This window comes from Coregonus clupeaformis, chromosome 31, assembly GCF_020615455.1.
Source record: "Coregonus clupeaformis isolate EN_2021a chromosome 31, ASM2061545v1, whole genome shotgun sequence".
NCBI lineage: Eukaryota > Metazoa > Chordata > Actinopteri > Salmoniformes > Salmonidae > Coregonus > Coregonus clupeaformis.
The window spans coordinates 21,749,529-21,770,070 of NC_059222.1; the positions used below are offsets into that span (position 1 = coordinate 21,749,529).

At 46.4% G+C, this 20,542-nt stretch overlaps 1 protein-coding gene across 3 annotated transcripts in view; it reads right to left on the reverse strand.

Annotated features, from left to right (window-relative positions):
• Positions 1 to 1,800: 1,800 nt before the first annotated feature.
• The window catches only part of LOC121547289 (thyroid hormone receptor alpha-like), a 135,946-nt gene continuing 117,204 nt past the window's right edge, over positions 1,801 to 20,542 (reverse strand). For all 3 annotated transcript variants that reach the window (XM_041858468.2, XM_041858467.2, XM_041858469.2), the window contains 2 exons: positions 12,078 to 12,336; positions 1,801 to 5,044 (listed from right to left, as the gene is read on the reverse strand). In XM_041858468.2, coding sequence (XP_041714402.1) covers positions 4,794 to 5,044; positions 12,078 to 12,336 — 510 coding nt within the window. In that variant the 3' untranslated portion in view covers positions 1,801 to 4,793. The remainder of the gene's footprint in view (positions 5,045 to 12,077; positions 12,337 to 20,542) is intronic.

Genomic DNA, 20,542 nt, shown 5'->3' on the forward strand with positions numbered 1-20,542 from the left:
AAATATTGGCTGACTTCTCTTTTAGCGAGGTCTTGCCATTCGCCTTCTAAACGGCAATATCCACTGCACCTTCACATCCTCTACCTACTGTGGCTGTTACCCACTGCCATCGTTAACCTGGACAGACTATTCTGTTGGTGGACACACTGTATAACCTTGACTGTGTAGCGCTTAGAGTCGTGGCCAGGACATAATGTAGGGATGGCTAGCTATCTCTTTGCAAAGAATAGGAGGCACAGGGATGATTCATGTCACGGGGCACTTTTGAATACGGATCGACATGCGCATGTGAGAGTGCACACACAAGCACACAAAGATGTATGAAGCATTAATATACATTGCATTTTTTTCTCTTACTTTACATGATGGTGGGATGCTGGAGCCGGCAAGGTTGTGCTCAAGCCTCAACACCCAGTTTGTGAGTGTTGCATATGATTTTACATATACTGGTTTTTCATATTTTCATTTTTGTATTTACATCCTTGGTTATGGCCAAAATAAAACAAAAAAGAATAAAAACAAACAGAAAATGATTTACTAAAAAAATAAAAAGAACATACTGTATATATTGCACCTTGCAGATGGGCAATATTCTCAGTTTGTTTGTGTGTAACGTCTATGTGACACCACTGTCCATTCTGCTGGTGAGCGGAAGTGAGGTTGTGGGTACTGGGCTCAGATCCAGCCCCGTCCTGTCAGCTACATTCAATACCATAGAGCACTCAGCCATTACAAAAGACATCCCCCAAGCTCTGGGCCATTCACATTTGACTTCACTATCTATGGTCGTGGATACACCTGGGAGAGGCCAACTGCCAGCAATCCATTTCAGCACCTGCTGATGATGCAAGACTTTACTGATGTTGTGTTGTATCCACAATCCTCCTAGAATCAATTTAATAGGTAGCGAGCGCCAAGGCTTGAGGGTGAGTCTTTTTGTAATTACTACAGATGCGTACGCGCCACAAGCACATATATACCTCAATGTACATTTTTCTATGCATTTACGCACTTCCACATGTGCCTGTGAATCATCACTCCTCTCAAGTTCCTTTTGAGTTTTGTGTTGTGTGAGGTATGAGAAGATTGTGTTTCGGTTGCATTATATTTCCTGTTTGTGATTTTTTTTCAAAGTCTTCTTTCATAAAAAAGGAAACCAAATATATATAAAAAGAAAATATTCCTGTTTTTGTTTGTTGTAAATTCCTCCTGATAAAAGGGACGGACAATCAGACAGATACACAGACAACAGAACAGTTGGCTTATCAACACAAACTATAGGTGATGTGAAAAAGAAGTGAAATGTCTGTCTATGTTACACTGCACGGCTGTTGTTTTTTCTCTTTTACACAAAGCAGTTTAAGCATAAAAAAACAACAACATCACAACAACAACAAAAAACGTTGAGATAAAATGAAGGGAAAAAAATCTTAGTCTCCAAGCATTTAACTTTTGTTCAGGAGTCTTTTTAAAGTCATATTTTTCTCATTTCACTTTTCTTGGTTCATAGTCATTATCATCATATATTTATTTCTCAATTAAAATTCAACTCCGAAGGTAAAAGCAGCATTTCAACCCCTATTGTCACACATACATGCCCAATAGGCTCACAAGAACGAAGGACATATTGCAAGATATTTTTTACACTGGCTATTTTTCAAAGAAGCTTGGAATTTCATACCCACATCCATTGAATGCCGGTTCTGTTTCAGTTGCCGATCGTCTCCATGTGAAAGTTGGTGGCTCTCCTTATGGAGAGCTGAAGGGGGTATTTGAGGAAATGGGCAGGTGGTGGGGGGGACTCATGTCACAATGAGGGAGTTAAGGGGGAGACCATCTGATCATCTCCCCCTCCTCCAACTTCATAACGGTGCTTTGACAACGGGCGGCAATCCCCCTCTAACCCACACCATATGAAGGACCATATTACGCTCTCTCGTTCACTTGCTCCCATTGCTGCTTTGCCGTTCACATTCATTCGGTAACACTGCCTTAAGTGAGCGGTTATGGCCAGCCTTGTCTCACAAGGGAAAGGCATGGATTCCGTTTGGTGTAAATTTTTCTGACCTACCGTTGGCCTCCTACATTGGGTTGGGTGAATGGGTGAATGGGTGGTAGGGCAGGGGAAGGAGTATGTACTGACGCTGGATCTGGGTAGACTTGGAGACCAGTGCTGAGAGGAGTGTTTGAGTGAAAAACAGGCCACCCCCGGACCATCCCTCGCTCACCCAGGGACGTCTCCAGCCCAGAGTGGATGAGGGTTGGGGAGGAGGGCTGTTGGTTTAATACTGAAAATGTGACAGGGTTGGTTGGGAGCCCCGTCCCAGTGGCCTATTTTATACAGAGTAGGCCAGGACTCCCAGAGGAGGGGGCATGCCTGACAGATGAGTTGGGGCTAGGTTTGAGGATTAGGGGTTGTATAGTTGCTGATGAGGTTGGGGAGAGGGGTTGGGACTACTGCAGTAGTGTTAAAAACAACAACACCAGCCTGGCTGGAGGGGTTTGGTGGTGGTGTTGGTGAAACGTAGAGCTAGGCTCTATAGGGGCTTAGCCAGGGCTGGGGGTGGGGAGACTGGAAGGAGTGGCAGTCTAGGGTGGGGCGTTGGGGGGGGGGGGCTCTGGCTGCTCTGAGGTCTGGTAACAGTTGATTTCCGGTTGATTCCTCCTACGGCAGTTGAGGTTGCTGCAGTGAGGCTTGGCCATCTGCTATGAGTACCCGCCATCCTGATCCCACTCGCGGCGCCGCTCCATGTCTTCACGCATTCCTCCATATGCTCCCGGAATGCTGAAACGCATCCATCCATTCATCCCTCCCTCCGCCTCGTTCAGTCGTTCACAAACTACTGCTTAGCATTCACTAAAAATTGGTTGTCTTTGAACTTTCTTTCCTCAAAAACAGTGCTAAACCTGCCCGGCTACGGCCTGGCAACCTTGGGGTTCTCTGCTTGCTCACAGTGTATCGCTCCTCCAACCAATCCTCTTCCAGGGCGACAGCTGGACTGTACATCTATTTTCCTCCATTGTGTGATTTATTTACTTCCGTTTTAACTGGAAAAAAATAGGGATTCCAAATAAGAAAAGTGACACTTGGTCCCACATAACAAAAAAGAGAAAAGCCGAACGTAATGGTTACCATCCACCGTTCCCCCGAAAAAGAGGAGAGAAGTCAGTGAAACCCATGAGATCACCATAGGGAAGGGCAGGCCCTCCTGTCTTCAGTGGTATTTTGATTCGACTGAGTGATAGTACTGAGAATGTGTGTCCTGTGTGTTTGTGGGATTCGTCTTAATATATGTGTGCTTACGAGTTTACACCCATGCACATGCACCTATGTGTGTTTGTTGAGTATTCTTAAGAGTGTGTGTGTGGGTAGATGGGTGGGTGAGGAGGTTGGGGGCTGCTGCCCTGTGTCCAGAGGTGAGGTAGAGCCTGTCGGCACAGGAGCAATGGCGGCGCCCCAGCCTTGAGGGTGTGCCCACTTTGAGGTAAATGGCAGACGTCATTGGCCTTGCCCTTTCTCAGTGACAGCTACACTAACAACAATTGAGTATGGAAGCTTGGAAGGGCCATACTGAGCTGAGTCACACAGGCGCAGACTCAGACTAACTTACCTTGCAGGTCAGGGCTACATCACTGCAGTGCGTACAGTAAACATGGAATTTGAGTTTCTGAGGTGAGGATGTGTGTGTGTGTGAGACATGAGCTTCCCTGCCTTGTTCACTGCTATTCAGACAGGGTGTGGGAGTCTACATGGATGCTGTTCAGTCTCCAGCCACTGAATCTACTTGCCTGCGATTAACTCTCGCTTTCTCTCTCTCTCTCTCTCACTCATATTCCTCCCCTCTTCTCTTTCACTCTCCCTCCTGTCAGTGGGCCCCTTCCCTCTTTCCCTCTTTCCTTCACTGCGATGACTTTCCTTGGAGAGAGCAGGGCTCAATTGTCATTCATAAGAGGGTCTACTGCTGGCACCAGCAGCACAGGGAATGACAAGGCACGTCTGCCCTGTGTGTGTGTGTGTGTGTCAGTCACAGGAACCGGCCTAATGACAGAACTGAAGGTAGATACGGAGCCATGGTCTGTAGTTTTACACATTTCAGACAATTGAAGTAGACTTATAAATATAGCACCTGACTTGTTTAAAACATGATCACGCTCCAGTCTGAGCATGTCTCAGTTGCGTTCAGAGGTGATAGTAGGTACTGGTAGCTTTGCTCTACGGTAGGCGCTATACGGCACACGTTCAGGACCTCTGTTTGTGTGTGTGTCTCTGTTGCAAGTGACAGCGTCTCCTGAATTATTGTTTTACACTAATTCTGAGACTGAAATTAGTGGACCAGTTTAAAACATGGCTGCCATAATTTCAAACCGGTGCAAAGCTGTGAAGACCACCATCTAGTGGCACAGAGTGACAACTGAGGTGCCTCCAATAGGGCTCTGGGAAGGGACCCAGAGTGTGTGTGTGTGTGTGTGAGTGTGTGCGCGCCTTGGCAAAGGGCTGCAACTTCCACTGGATAAGACATCCCACTGGATAAGACTGCTCAGACAGGGAGGGCCGCCAAACTGATTCCCCAAAACAGGTATGAATAGGTGGTTGGTTAAAAGCAAAAATCATTGTTTGTTTGACTCCTGCTGCTGGTGTGTGGTTGTTGCCTGTTGTTTGTTGTTTACCACGTAAATGTTGGAGAAACGCAAGTCCTGCCAAAACCCTTCCCCGCTCCAGAAAAACAGCCATTCCTATCCCAAGACACCCCAAGTCGCCCCACTACTTCCTATTCGGCAGCGGGGGGCGCCACTCAAACTTCCTGGTCCTCGAAGACCTCCAGGAAGAGCGGGGGGAAAAGTTCAGTTGGACACTCCACCTTCATGTGGAGGAAGCGGCTGGCGTGGCAAGCCCCGATCATACGCAGGTCCGTCACCTTCATCAGCAGCTTAGGCCAGAAGTGGGGAATGTTGTGCTTGCGGTAGTTGATGTAGTGTTCAAACGCTAGCAGGTAGGTCTCCTGGCACTTCTCGATCTTGTCACTGCTCGTCAGGCCCGAGCGGTCTGTGACCAAAGGCAAGGGGAGGGAGGGAGGGAGGGAGGGAGGGAGGGAGGGAGGGAGGGAGGGAGGGAGGGAGAAAAAGGTTTGTGTCAGTAAACGATGAGGGTCATATTTAACCTAGCCTATCATAGGGAAAGGCATATTATTATTTTCTATTTTTTGGAGGTCAAAAAGAAAACATAAATTTTTTACAGCTTTTTTGTTACATACATACATTTTACATATACATTTTACATACTACATACATGGTACTTTTATATACAACATTCACATGACAAAGATATAGGTTTTTCTTATGTAATTACAGTACCAGTCAAAAGTTTGGACACACCAACTCATTCCAGGGTTTTTCTTTATTTTTACTATTTTCTACATTGTATAATAATAGTGAAGACATCAAAACTATGAAATAACACATATGGGATCATGTAGTAACCAAAAAAGTGTTAAACAAATCAAAATATATTTGAGATTTGAGATTCTGCAAAGTAGCCACCCTTTGCCTTGATGACAGCTTTGCACACTCTTGGCATTCTCTCAACAAGCTCCATGAGGAATGCTTTTCCAACAGTCTTGAAGGAGTTCCCACATATGCTGAGCACTTGTTGGCTGCTTTTCCTTCACTCTGCGGTCCAATTCATCCCAAACCATCTCAATTGGGCTGAGGTCGGGTGATATTGGAGGCCAGGTCATCTGATGCAGCACTCCATCACTCTCCTTGGTCAAATAGCCCTTACCAAGCCTGGAAGTGTGTTTTGGGACATTGTCCTGTTGAAAAACAAATGATAGTCACACTAAGCGCAAACCAGATGGGATGGCGTATCACTGCAGAATGCTGTGGTAGCCTGCTGGTTAAGTGTGCCTTCAATTCTAAATAAATCACCAACAGTGTCACCAGCAAAGCACCCCCACACCATCACACCTCCTCCTCCATACTTCACGGTGGGAACCACACATGAGGAGATCATCCGTTCATCTACTCTGCGTCTCACAAAGACACGGCGGTTGGAACCAAAAATCTCAAATTTGGACTCATCAGACCAAAGGACAGATTTCCACTGGTCTATTGTCCATTGCTCGTCTTTCTTGGCCCAAGCAACATTAGTTACATTTTACATTTAGCAGACGCTCTTATCCAGAGCGACTTACAGTTAGTGAATACAATTTTTTATTATTTTTTTGTCATTATTTTGTTTATACTGGCCCCCCATGGGAATCGAACCCACAACCCTGGCGTTGCAAACGCCATGCTCTATCTACATCCCTGCCGGCCATTCCCTCCCCTACCCTGGACGACGCTGGGCCAATTGTGCGCCGCCCATGAGTCTGCCGGTCGCGGCCGGCTGCGACAGAGCCTGGATTCGAACCAGGATCTCTAGTGGCACAGTTAGCACTGCGATGCAGTGCCTTAGACCACTGCGCCACTCAGGAGACAAGCAAGTCTCTTATTATTAATTGGTGTCCTTTAGTAGTGGTTTCTTTGCAGCAATTTGACCATGAAGGCCTGATTCACGCAGTCTCCTCTGAACAGTTGATGTTGAGATGTGTCTGTTACTTGAACTCTGTGAAGCATTTACAGTGGGGAAAAAAAGTATTTAGTCAGCCACCAATTGTGCAAGTTCTCCCACTTAAAAAGATGAGAGAGGCCTGTAATTTTCATCATAGGTACACGTCAACTATGACAGACAAATTGAGAAAAAAAATCCAGAAAATCACATTGTAGGATTTTTTATTAATTTATTTATAATTTATGGTGGAAAATAAGTATTTGGTCACCTACAAACAAGCAAGATTTCTGGCTCTCACAGACCTGTAACTTCTTCTTTAAGAGGCTCCTCTGTCCTCCACTCATTACCTGTATTAATGGCACCTGTTTGAACTTGTTATCAGTATAAAAGACACCTGTCCACAACCTCAAACAGTCACACTCCAAACTCCACTATGGCCAAGACCAAAGAGCTGTCAAAGGACACCAGAAACAAAATTGTAGACCTGCACCAGGCTGGGAAGACTGAATCTGCAATAGGTAAGCAGCTTGGTTTGAAGAAATCAACTGTGGGAGCAATTATTAGGAAATGGAAGACATACAAGACCACTGATAATCTCCCTCGATCTGGGGCTCCACGCAAGATCTCACCCTGTGGGGTCAAAATGATCACAAGAACGGTGAGCAAAAATCCCAGAACCACACGGGGGGGACCTAGTGAATGACCTGCAGAGGGCTGGGACCAAAGTAACAAAGCCTACCATCAGTAACACACTACGCCGCCAGGGACTCAAATCCTGCAGTGCAAGACGTGTCCCCCTGCTTAAGCCAGTACATGTCCAGGCCCGTCTGAAGTTTGCTAGAGTGCATTTGGATGATCCAGAAGAGGACTGGGAGAATGTCATATGGTCAGATGAAACCAAAATATAACTTTTTGGTAAAAACTCAACTCGTCGTGTTTGGAGGACAAAGAATGCTGAGTTGCATCCAAAGAACACCATACCTACTGTGAAGCATGGGGGTGAAAACATCATGCTTTGGGGCTGTTTTTCTGCAAAGGGACCAGGACGACTGATCCGTGTAAAGGAAAGAATGAATGGGGCCATGTATCGTGAGATTTTGAGTGAAAACCTCCTTCCATCAGCAAGGGCATTGAAGATGAAACGTGGCTGGGTCTTTCAGCATGACAATGATCCCAAACACACCGCCCGGGCAACGAAGGAGTGGCTTCGTAAGAAGCATTTCAAGGTCCTGGAGTGGCCTAGCCAGTCTCCAGATCTCAACCCCATAGAAAATCTTTGGAGGGAGTTGAAAGTCCATGTTGCCCAGCGACAGCGCCAAAACATCACTGCTCTAGAGGAGATCTGCATGGAGGAATGGGCCAAAATACCAGCAACAGTGTGTGAAAACCTTGTGAAGATTTACAGAAAACGTTTGACCTGTGTCATTGCCAACAAAGGGTATATAACAAAGTATTGAGAAACTTTTGTTATTGACCAAATACTTATTTTCCACCATAATTTGCAAATAAATTCATAAAAAATCCTACAATGTGATTTTCTGGATTTTTTTTTCTCATTTTGTCTGTCATAGTTGACGTGAACCTTATGATGAAAATTACAGGTCTCTCTCATCTTTTTAAGTGGGAGAACTTGCACAATTGGTGGCTGACTAAATACTTTTTTTCCCCACTGTATTTGGGCTGAAATCTGAGGTGCAGTTAACTCTAATGAACTTATCCTCTGCAGCAGAGGTAACTCTGGGTCTTGCTTTCCTGTGGCGGTCCTCATGAGAGCCAGTTTCATCATAGCACTTGATGGTTTTGCAACTGCACTTGAAGAAACTTTCAAAGTTCTTGAAATTTTCCGGAATGACTGACCTTCATGTCTTTAAAGTAATGATGGACTGTCGTTTCTCTTTGCTTATTTGAGCTGTTCTTGCCATAATATGGACTTGATCTTTTACCAAATAGGGCTATCTTCTGTATACCACCCCTACCTTGTCACAACACAACTGATTGGCTCAAACGCATTAAGAAGGAAAGAAATTCCACAAATTAACTTTTAACAAGGTACACCTGTTAATTGAAATGCATTCCAGGTGACTACCTCATGAAGCTGGTTGAGAGAATGCGTGTGCAAAGCTGTCATCAAGGCAAAGGGTGTCTACTTTGAAGAATCTGAAATATAAAATATATTTTGATTTGTGTAACACTTTTTTGGTTACTACATGATTCCATATGTGTTATTTCATAGTTTTGATGTCTTCACTATTATTCTACAATGCAGAAAATAGTACAAATAAAGAAAAACCCTGGAATGAGTTGGTGTGTCCAAACTTTTGACTGGTACTGTATATCTTTCAACTGTTCTGTGATGTTTTACATGCATTTCTAACCATTCTAATCGTATAGTATCCACAGATTGTGAGCTAAAGATGAAAACCTTTCCTAGGAGTATTATTATATTGTTGATTGATTGACTATGGCTTTCCAAATCACCCAACACTGCTATTTGTAGGGTTAATTTAAAATAAATGTTGTGATTTGTTTAGCCATTCCTGAACCTGTGACCAGAAATAAGCTACATAGGGGCAATACCAGAATAAAATATCTAATGTTTCTGTCTCATCGCAGCGAAATCTGCAGAGCTGAGACTGTTGTATGCCCCATATATACAATAATTTTGTATAATAATTTAAATAGAAAAACTTCAAGTGTTGAATCAAGTGTTGTTTTTTGTATCAGTTCATACACCACCATGTGCAATGAAATCGGTATATCGGTACAACCTGTATGGCGCAGCTGTCAACATGTTTGTCCTCAAATAGAACTGGTATATTTTTCTATTCATGCCAATTTTTTTCAGCCAGTTTTTGTCTTTAATATATGGCAGACAAGCAAGTTCCCTACCTTCTCCCCCTTCCACTTGCCTCCTCCATTTTTGCAGTAATGCTGCAATCCGTTGGTTGTAACTTTGGATTGAGCAAACATTCCCATATATTTTCAATAGCTGCATGTGTGACAACTCCACCATTCCTATTCATAATATCATTAATAAATATAATACCATGAATAAATAAAATACATTAATTATTTATGTATTTATTTATTAATCAGTATATTTGAGTTTAACCATAATATGTGTTGTAATATTTGTTCTGTCTTTTTTGGAGGATAAAATTGAAATTGTAACCAGCTTTGTATGGCTTGTTTAAGAAACTTTGAACAAAGTTTCATTTTCAATTAATCGAAAATGTGAAAAGGCAAAACAGCCTTTTTTTGAACAAAGGATAAAGCTTTCTTAGTAATCTACTGGAGAACCAGTTCGGGTTTAAGTAGAACTTTGTCACGCCCTGGCTCTGGGGACTCTTATATGTTGAGCCAGGGTGTGGATTATCTATGTTGTATTTTCTATGTTATGTTCTAGATCATGTAGATCTATGTTGGCCGGGGTGGTTCTCAATCAGAGGCAACGTGAATCAGCTGTTGCTTGTTGTCTCTGATTGGGAACCATACTTAGGCAGCCGTTTGGGCATTTGTGTTTTGTGGGATCTTGTTCCGTGTTGGTTTGTTTGTTAACTGAGGACTTCACGTTTCGTTTTGTTGTTTTGTTAGTACTCTAATAAAAGATGTACGCATTCCACGCTGCGCCTTGGTCTACTCCTTTTGACGAACGTGACAGAAGATCCCACCAATACTGGACCAAGCAGCGTGTCCAGGAGCACACGCAGGAGGTAACATTAGTGGATGTCCTCCTCGGTTGGGGGCAGATTACGGAGGAGGAGGCCATCCGTTACCGGAGGGCGATGAAAGGGGAGACCCAGGCAGGAGAGGAGAAGCGGCGCCAACCGGGTCGTCGTCGGACAGGCGAGAGGCACCCCCAAGAAATGTTTAGGGGGGGGCACATGGCATGGACGACGGGGCTGCTGGAGGCAGATAAGGGGCGAGTTTGTGGACGAGGAGAGAAGGCCACCGGGTTACGGGAGCCATTGGTGATTAGAGGGAAGGAAAGTGTAGAGGCACGGCGAGAGGTACTGAAGTGTGTTGCCAGTCCGGTCCGGCCTGTTCCTGCCCCTCGCACCAAGCCTATGGTGCGCGTCGCCAGCCCGGTCCGGCCTGTTCCTGCCCCTCGCACCAAGCCAATGGTGCGCGTCGCCAGCCCGGTCCGGCCCGTTCCTGCTCCCCGCATCAAGTCAGTGGTGCGCGTCGTCAGCCCGGTCCGGCCTGTTCCTGCTCCCCGCACCAAGCCAGTGGTGCGCTTCGTCAGCCCGGTTCGGCCCGTCCCTGCTCCCCGCACCAAGCCAGTGGTGCGCTTCGTCAGCCCGGTTCGGCCCGTCCCTGCTCCCCGCACCAAGCCAATGGTGCGCGTCGTCAGCCCGGTCCGGCCCGTCCCTGCTCCCCGCACCAAGCCTGTGGTGCGCGTCGTCAGTCCGGCACAGCCCGTGCCCGTTTCACCGGTGCCTGGTCAGGTACCGGTCAGCTGCTCCACTGCGGAGCCAGAGCAATCCGCTCCACCGGTGTCCAGTCCAGCTCCGGCCAGGGGCGCTACGGGGGGGTAGCGAGAGAGTGGTGGTCACGCCCGGAGCCGGATCCGCCTCCGAGGCGGAATGCCCACCCGGTCCCTCCCCTGTTGGTTTTGGTTGGCGCGGTCGCAGTCCGCGCCTTTCGGGGGGTACTGTCACGCCCTGGCTCTGGGGACTCCTATATGTTGAGCCAGGGTGTGGATTATCTATGTTGTATTTTCTATGTTATGTTCTAGATCATATAGATCTATGTTGGCCGGGGTGGTTCTCAATCAGAGGCAACGTGAATCAGCTGTTGCTTGTTGTCTCTGATTGGGAACCATACTTAGGCAGCCGTTTGGGCATTTGTGTTTTGTGGGATCTTGTTCCGTGTTGGTTTGTTTGTTAACCGAGGACTTCACGTTTCGTTTTGTTGTTTTGTTAGTACTCTAATAAAAGATGTACGCATTCCACGCTGCGCCTTGGTCTACTCCTTTTGACGATCGTGACAAACTTATGTATGAGTGAAGCTTTTAGTGAGAGTTGCTTTAATATTTAATAATTTCAGCCCCCCAAACTCATGTTCATTATATAAATAGGCACGTTTAATTTTGTCTGGTTTAGCGTTCCAAATAAAGTGACATTTATTTTGCTCATATGATTTAAAAAACTAGTAGTCTGGAGTAGGCAGAGCCCTAAGTAAGTCAACGGTGATAGGACTAAAGAGTTAATCAATGTGATTTTTCCATAACTATACAGGTATTTACCTATCCATGGTTGCAGAATCTTGCCTAATTTTGCTAACCTTCTATTGAAATTGGTTGTGGTAAATTAATTTATATCTTTAGGGATATGAATACCAATTATGTCTAGTTCACCATCAGACCATTTTATTGGTAAACTACAAGATAATGTAAAAATGATGTATTTTAACAATCCAATATGTAATATGGTACATAATTGGGATTTGGAACTCGGCCTGAATCCTCTCTGACCTGAATGACCTCAATTGACCTCTGGCCATTTACCCTTGACCCCGTCCTCACCTGAGCTCATGAGCAGCACAGCCTGCAGCAGCGCCACCTCTGTGTCGTCCAGGTTGAACTGCGCCAGGCTCTTGCCCAGGTCGAAGATGGCGTCCGACACCACGCCAAGGCCGCCGTTCTTCAGCTGCTCCCGCTTGACCGCCATCTCGCCACTCAGGGTCAGCGTCTCGCTCTCTGCGTCGTAACGCACAGCGGCGCGCAGCGACATGATCTCCATACAGCAGCCTTTTAAAAGGATGATCTGGTCTTCGCAAGGCAGCTGGACGGAGGAGAGGAGAGAGGGAGGAGGGAAAAGGAGAAGAGTAATAGTAGAGTATTGGTTTCTCGCAGTCATAGACTGAATTGTACACCAATTTACAATCAGATTTTATTCAAATAGTAAGATCCTAAAAAAGCACCATCATTCTAATAATTCGAATACAATCCTACAACGACAACATTTGGAGTGGCAGGTTTAAAAACAACATTAGTTCTAATTTTGAGTTATTTGGTAAACTTTACAAAAGCCATTGGGCTATGTGGTGTGTACATTGATCAGTTTGGTGAATAATGGGATGGGTACGATCTGGTAGCATCCTGTTTGTGTTATTAGAGTTTTCAGGGGGAGGAAGGGAGGGCGAGAGAGACTGTTACTGAATGTAAACAAAGTGAACTTAAAGGCACTTTTCCATTCTTCGATTAGAATTTCAAAGTACAGTTACGTAAGCCTACATACTTTCCAACTGTAGTTGTGTAGGCTTTGTGTGTCGAGTTCCAAGTCTGTATATATAATTCTGTCTGAATCCCAAATCACCCCCTTCCCCTCGGCCCTCTATTTACACGTTACCGCGAGCCTCCGCCATATGCACAAGTGTCAAATCCTCCAGCCATCCAAGTCATAAACTGTTCTCTCTGCTACCGCACGGCAAGCGGTACCGATACACCAAGTCTGGAGCCAACAGGACCCTGAACAGCTTCTACCCCTAAGCCAAAAGACTGCTAAATACTTAACCAAATAGCTACCCAGTCACAGACTATCTGCATTGACCTCTTTTGCACTAACTCTTTTGACTCATCACATACGCTGATGCTACTGCTTATTATCTATCCTGTTGCCTAGTCACTTTACCCCTACCTATATGTACATACAGTAGCTACCTCAATTACATCCAGTGTTGTAAAGTACTAACGTCAAAATACTTTAAAGTACCACTTAAGTAGTTGTTTGGGGTATCTGTACTTTACTATTTAAATTTTTTGACTACTTTTACTTTTACTTCACTACATTCCTAAAGAAAATAATGTACTTTTTACTCCATACATTTTCCCTGACACACAAAAGTACTCGTTACATTTTGAATGCTTAGCAGGACAGCAAAATTGTCCAATTCACACACTTAACATCCCAAGAGAACATCCCTGATCATCCCTACTGCTTCTGATCTGGCGGACTCACTAAACACAAATGCTTCATTTGTAAATTATGTCTGCATGTTTTTTTTTTTATTGTGCCATCTGGTTTGGTTAATATAAGGAATTTGAAATGATTTATTATTTTACTTTTGATACTTAAGTATATTTTTTCAGCAATTACATTTACTTTTGATACATAAGTGTATTTAAAACCAAATACTTTTAGACTTTTCACTTTTACTTGAGTCATTCTCATTAAGGTATCTTTACTTTTACTCAAGTATGACTATTGGGTACTTTTTCCACCACTGATTACCTCGTACCCCTGCACATCGACTTTGTACTGGTACCCCGTGTATCATAACTCATTGTACATTTATTCCTGTTAGGCCTACTGCTGATAGGTAGCTCTCTCTGCTCTCTCCCTCCCCTCTGTCTGTCCTTGATTGCAGGAGTGAAGTCTGGTGTGCGGGAGTCAGGGTTCCAGCTGCAGCTCATTCACCATATCACCTCAGCCTTTAAGACCCGGTCAAACTTACCACTCATCGTCAGATCATAGTCAAGACGACCATATATTTGGAACCTGACTCCTGCCTCCGCTTCACTCCTGCCACCACCATCCTGCTCTCCATTACCGGACCTCTCTTTTGGACTCACCACGGACACTAGGACATTACGGTACCACACCTGCCCTGATCTGGATCTGTTACCCTCCCTGTACCTGGACTTGCTCTTCCCATATATTTGGAAACCTGGACTTTGAACATTGTAAATAAACCTGTTAAAACTTCTCTGGCTTGGTGTACTTGTCTGCATTTGGGTTCTTATCCAGTTAAATCATAACAGTATGATCTGAACAACATGAACCCAGCAGACAGTAGCTCGGATACCACCCCAGAGTGCACTCAAATTTGGACTGCCATAGCCAATCAGGGCATTTTACTTGGCCAACATGATACCCTGTTTAAAACGATTGCTGAGGACAGTCAGGTGCTGCTTAATCAGGTTCAATTACTCTCCAATCAAGTATCTGCCCTTACTACCCCTTCAGCCCAGATCAGAGAGCCTTTTGTTCCTGCTCCAGAGCGCTATGACGGGAACATGGGAACCTGTGGCGATTTTTTGACTCAATGCTCGTTAGTGTTTGAACAACAGCCCCTCACCTACGCCTCAGAAAGAGCCCGTATTGCCTACCTTATCAACTCTACTAGCGGTTCCGCTCGTGCCTGGGGATCCGCGGTCTGGGAGAGTCAGTCGGACATTTGCAACGCTTACGTTGCCTTCACCACGGAGATGAGGAAGGTTTTTGACCACCCCGTACGAGGCAAGGAGGCTGCGAAACGGCTGTTTTCTCTTCGGCAGGGGGCTCGTAGTGTGGCGGAGATGGCAGTGGAGTTTCGGACTTTAGCAGCAGTGAGTGGTTGGAATGACGAGGCATTACAAGGAGTGTTCATCAATGCTTTGTCTGAGACCTTAAAAGATGAATTGGTGTCATATGATGAATCGCCTACGCTGGATAATCTTATTTCACTCACTATCAGGTTGGATAATCGGATTCGGGAGCGCCCGCCGGGAGAGGAGTGTTAGTTCCAAGCAACCTGTCTGTCATCAACAAACTCCTCCCTGCATCGTCCCTACGGAGAGAGCCGTGTCTTCCCGAGTCGATACGAGGAGCACTGAACCCGAAGCCATGGAGGTGGGTCGGGTGCACGGTTGTCCTCAGAGGAGCGTGCACGTCGTATTCAGGCTCGGGTCTGCCTGTATTGTGGAGAAGCTGGTCATTTCGTTCCTTCCTGCCCAGTTCGTCCGGGAAAAGGGCCGGCTCATCATTAATGGGAGAAGTTTTGGTGAGCCGAGCAGCGGATTCTTCCTCTTCTCCCCGCATTCTGCTCCAGGCATCCCTCCAGTGGCAGTCCCAGAATTTCTCTGTTAGTGCGCTGATTGACTCTGGTGCCGACGAAAGCTTTTTGGATAGAGAGTGGGCTCAACAAATGGATTTGGAGACTGTTCCTATGGACTGTCCGCTGCAGGCTAAGGGTCTAAATGGACAATTGTTGACCCGCATTACCCATCAGACTGTTCCTGTTTGTCTTAGAGTGTCGGGAAATCATCAGGAGAACATTCAATTCCATATTATCGACTGCCCACAGACTCCCCTGGTCCTTGGTATCCCCTGGCTCATAAAACACAATCCACACATTGATTGGGTGACAGGTAGCATTGTTTCATGGAGCACATTTTGTCATGTGAATTGTTTGTGTTCTGCTCAGACTCCTGCCAGTACTGTGCCTCAACCTCCACTGGAGTCCATGGATCTTTCTGCTGTTCCTGACGTGTATCATGACCTGGCATCCGTTTTCTGCAAACACAGAGCTACTTCTCTTCCTCCTCACCGGCCTTACGACTGCGCCATTGACCTCCAGCCAGGAGCCCCGCTCCCCAGCAGTCGCCTGTACAATCTCTCCCGGCCGGAGACGGAGGCTATGGAGAACTACATTTGGGACTCCTTGGCGGCAGGTATTATGCGTCCTTCCTCGTCACCTGTAGGAGCGGGATTCTTTTTTGTTGCTAAGAAGGATAAGACCCTCAGACCCTGTATTGATTACCGTGGACTTAACAACATCACCATTAAGAACAAGTATTCTCTGCCTTTGATTAATTCTGCTTTTCCCCTCCTTCATGGTGCTACCATCTTTACGAAACTGGATCTACGAAATGCGTATCACCTGGTGCGCATTCGTAAAGGGTGATGAATGGAAGACTGCCTTCAACACACCCTTGGGACATTTTGAGTATCGGGTTATGCCTTTTGGGTTGTCTAATGCCCCTGCTGTTTTTCAGGCACTAGTCAATGATGTCCTTCGGGACATGTTGAATCGGTTTGTTTTTGTCTATCTGGATGATATCTTGATTTTCTCAGAGTCCTCCCAGGAACATGAACTGCATGTGCGCCAGGTGTTGCAAGGGTTGTTGGAGAACAAACTGTTTGTGAAGATGGAGAAATGTGAATTTCATGTGTCTGAGACCTCTTTTTTGGGTTACATCATAGCTCAGGGGAGCTGCGGATGGACCCAGCTAAGATCTCTGCTGTCACGGACTGGCCAGCTCCCTCTACCCGCAAACAACTTCAACGATTCCTGGGGTTTGCGAACTTCTATAGGAGGTTCATCAAGGACTACAGCCGCATTGCGGCGCCACTCACCGCTCTCACCTCCATCTCACGACCGTTCGCTTGGAATGAAGGGGCCGAATCAGCGTTCGAAGAACTGAAACATCGCTTCGCCTCGGCTCCCATTCTGATGCAGCCGGACCCCGACCGCCAGTTTGTCGTGGAGGTGGATGCATCCGACACTGGGGTAGGTGCAGTGTTGTCACAACGTTCTCCTGAAGATAACAAACTGCATCCCTGTGCTTTTCTCTCAAGGAAACTTTCTCAGGCAGAGAGGAATTATGATGTTGGAAATCGTGAACTGCTCGCCGTTAAGCTGGCTCTCGAGGAGTGGCGACATTGGTTAGAGGGGGCGGAACAACCCTTCATCGTTTGGACGGATCATAAGAATCTGGCTTACCTCCAGTCAGCGAAGCAGCTCAACCCCCGTCAAGCCAGGTGGGCACAATTTTTTGGGAGATTCAATTTTTCTCTGTCTTACCGTCCTGGGTCACGCAACGTCAAGCCTGACGCCCTGTCTCGTGTTCATTCGGCTGTTGATACTGGTAGTAACCCTGAACCCATTTTGCCTCCTACCTGCAGTATTGCAGTCATCACATGTGACATCGAGGGGATTGTTAGACAGGCTCAACATCATCAAGCTGACCCTGGGAGGGGTCCTCCTAACCGGATGTTTGTCCCTGAGTCTGCTCGCTCCCAGGTACTTCAGTGGGCTCACTCGTCTCCCCTTACCTGTCACCCTGGAGTTTCGCGGACCCTTGACTTTGTGCGACGGAAGTTCTGGTGGGCCACGATGGAGGCGGACACTCGAGCCTTCATTGCTGCTTGTACGGTATGTGCACGAAGTAAAAACTCCACTCAGGCCAGCGCTGGTCATCTACGACCTCTACCTATACCCAGCCGGCCCTGGTCGCATATCGCTATGGATTTTGTCACTGGACTTCCCCCCTCATCTGGTAAGACTGTCATTCTTACGGTGATTGATCGTTTTTCTAAGTTCGCTCATTTTTTGGCCCTACCTAAACTGCCCACTGCCAGAGAGACGGCTGATATTTTGGTTGAACATGTGTTCCGCTCTCATGGTCTACCCACGGATATTGTCTCTGACAGGGGTCCCCAGTTTGTCTCCCAGGTGTGGAAAGCTTTCTGTAAAGCTTTGGGCATTACATCCAGCCTGTCCTCTGGATATCACCCCCAGACCAACGGGCAAGCCGAGAGAGCGAACCAGGAGATGGAGACCGCACTTCGCTGTGTCACTGGGTCTAACCCTGGGTCATGGAGCTCCATGCTCCCCTGGGTGGAATATGCTCATAACACCTTGACTAACGCTTCCTCTGGTTTGTCTCCTTTTCTGTGTGCTCTGGGTTATCAACCTCCCCTGTTCCCTTCCCAAGAGAGGGAACTTGCGGTACCCTCGGTGCAGTCCCACATGCGCCGCTGCTTCAAGGTCTGGAGGAAGGCCAGGGTAGCTCTGTCCCGAGCTTCGGCGTACATGCAGAGGCAAGCCAACCGTCACCGGTCCCAGGCTCCCGGTTACTCTCCTGGTCAAGAGGTATGGCTGAAGTCACGGGACCTTCCATTGAAGGTGGAGTCTAAGAAGATGGCGCCTCGTTTTATAGGACCGTTCAAGATACTGTCTATTGTTAACCCCTGCGCGGTTAAGCTACAGCTTCCTGCCTCCATACTGGTTCATTCCACCTTTCATGTTTCCCAGATTAAGCCTGTGTCGGTTAGCCCTTTGTGCCCGCCCTCTCGTCCCCCTCCTCCGCCCAAGATCGTGGGTGGGGGTCCGGTCTACACTGTCCGGCGACTTCTGGATGTTCGCCGCCGAGGTCGTGGTTTCCAGTACCTGGTGGATTGGGAGGGTTATGGTCCCGAGGAACGTTCCTGGGTGCCCAGGAGCTTCATTGTGGATCCTGATCTGGTCCGAGAGTTTCATAGGTTACATCCCGATAAACCCCGTCGGCCGCCAGGTGGCGTCCGTAGAGGGGGGTACTGTTAGGCCTACTGCTGATAGGTAGCTCTCTCTGCTCTCTCCCTCCCCTCTGTCTGTCCTTGATTGCAGGAGTGAAGTCTGGTGTGCGGGAGTCAGGGTTCCAGCTGCAGCTCATTCACCATATCACCTCAGCCTTTAAGACCCGGTCAAACTTACCACTCATCGTCAGATCATAGTCAAGACGACCATATATTTGGAACCTGACTCCTGCCTCCGCTTCACTCCTGCCACCACCATCCTGCTCTCCATTACCGGACCTCTCTTTTGGACTCACCACGGACACTAGGACATTACGGTACCACACCTGCCCTGATCTGGATCTGTTACCCTCCCTGTACCTGGACTTGCTCTTCCCATATATTTGGAAACCTGGACTTTGAACATTGTAAATAAACCTGTTAAAACTTCTCTGGCTTGGTGTACTTGTCTGCATTTGGGTTCTTATCCAGTTAAATCATAACAATTCCTTGTGTTATTATTTTTCTATTATTCTCTCTGCATTGTTGGGAAGGGCCGGTAAGTCAGCCTTTCACTGTTACACTACACATGTTGTTTACGAAGCATGTGACAAATAAACATTTATGTGTCCCAAAGCTCAGGGAGTGAAAATGATCGAGGGTGTAAGAGCTAATTAGACCCTCCGATAGCCACTTCGACCGAGCCAGCAAGGCTGCAGGCTCCAGAGCGAAATGCTATCTCAACACGCACTGCGATATGTTTGGAGTTTGCACAATTTCATACAAAATAATTGAGAGGCGTGCCTAATTATATGACGTGCATTTGTTTGTCTCTTATTTCAAGGCTTGACACATAAAACAAACAAAATACCTCCTAAATGTTATGTTAACTGTTACTGAGGTTTATTATCTTGTAAAACGACAGCAGGAAATTCTTAATTTGAATTTCATGCGTGTTTTATTATTGAAATGTGGAACATGAATTGCATCATTTAAGTCATGAGTGTGTCTTGAAGTTGATGGGTTTATGGATCCTCTCGCCACTCAATGGAAGTAACCCTCGGAGTTTCATCTGCAACATGTTGGTGTATGGACAATATATATGGACAGTATATGGATAGAATATGTAGTATATCTGTAGAATATGTAGGATAGAATAGTATATGTACAGCAATAGTTAAATAGGATAGGCCTAGATTAGAATACAGTACATATGTCACCCCCGGATCTGTTTCACCTGTCTTTGTGATTGTCTCCACCCCCCTCCAGGTGTTACCCATCTTCTCTATTATCCCCAGTGTATTTATACCTGTATTCTCTGTTTGTCTGTTGCCAGTTCGTTTTGTCTCGTCAAGCCTACCAGCGTGTTTTTCATACTCCTGTTTTGAGCCCTGTTTTCCCGGTTTTGATCTCTCTGCCTGCCCTGACCCTGAGCCTGCCTGCCGCTCCGTACCTTACGGACTCTGCCCTGGACTACCGACCTCTGCTTGCCCTTGACCTGTCCTTTGCCTGCCCCCTGTTTATATAATAAACGTCGGTTATTCGAACTGTCTGCATCTGGGTCTTTTCCTGAGCTGTGATAATATACATACGAAGTGGGTAAAACAGTATGTAAACATACTGACCAGTGTTCTATGACTATGTACATAGTGCAGCAGCCTCTAAGGTGCAGGGTAGAGTAACCGGGTGGGACCGATTCAGCAATTTTTTGGGGCTTGTGATGTTGTTCCTTTAGGGAAGGGCTCTCCAACACTGTTCCTGGAGAGCTTCCGTCCTGTAGAATTTCTCTCCAACCCTAATCCAGCACACCTGACTCTAATAATTAGCTGGTTGATAAGATGAATCAGATTAGTAACAACTTGGCTTGGAGCGAAAACCTACAGGATGGTAGCTCTCCAGGAACAGGGTTGGAGAGCCCTGCTTTAGGGTGTAGTCAGAGAAAATGTACATT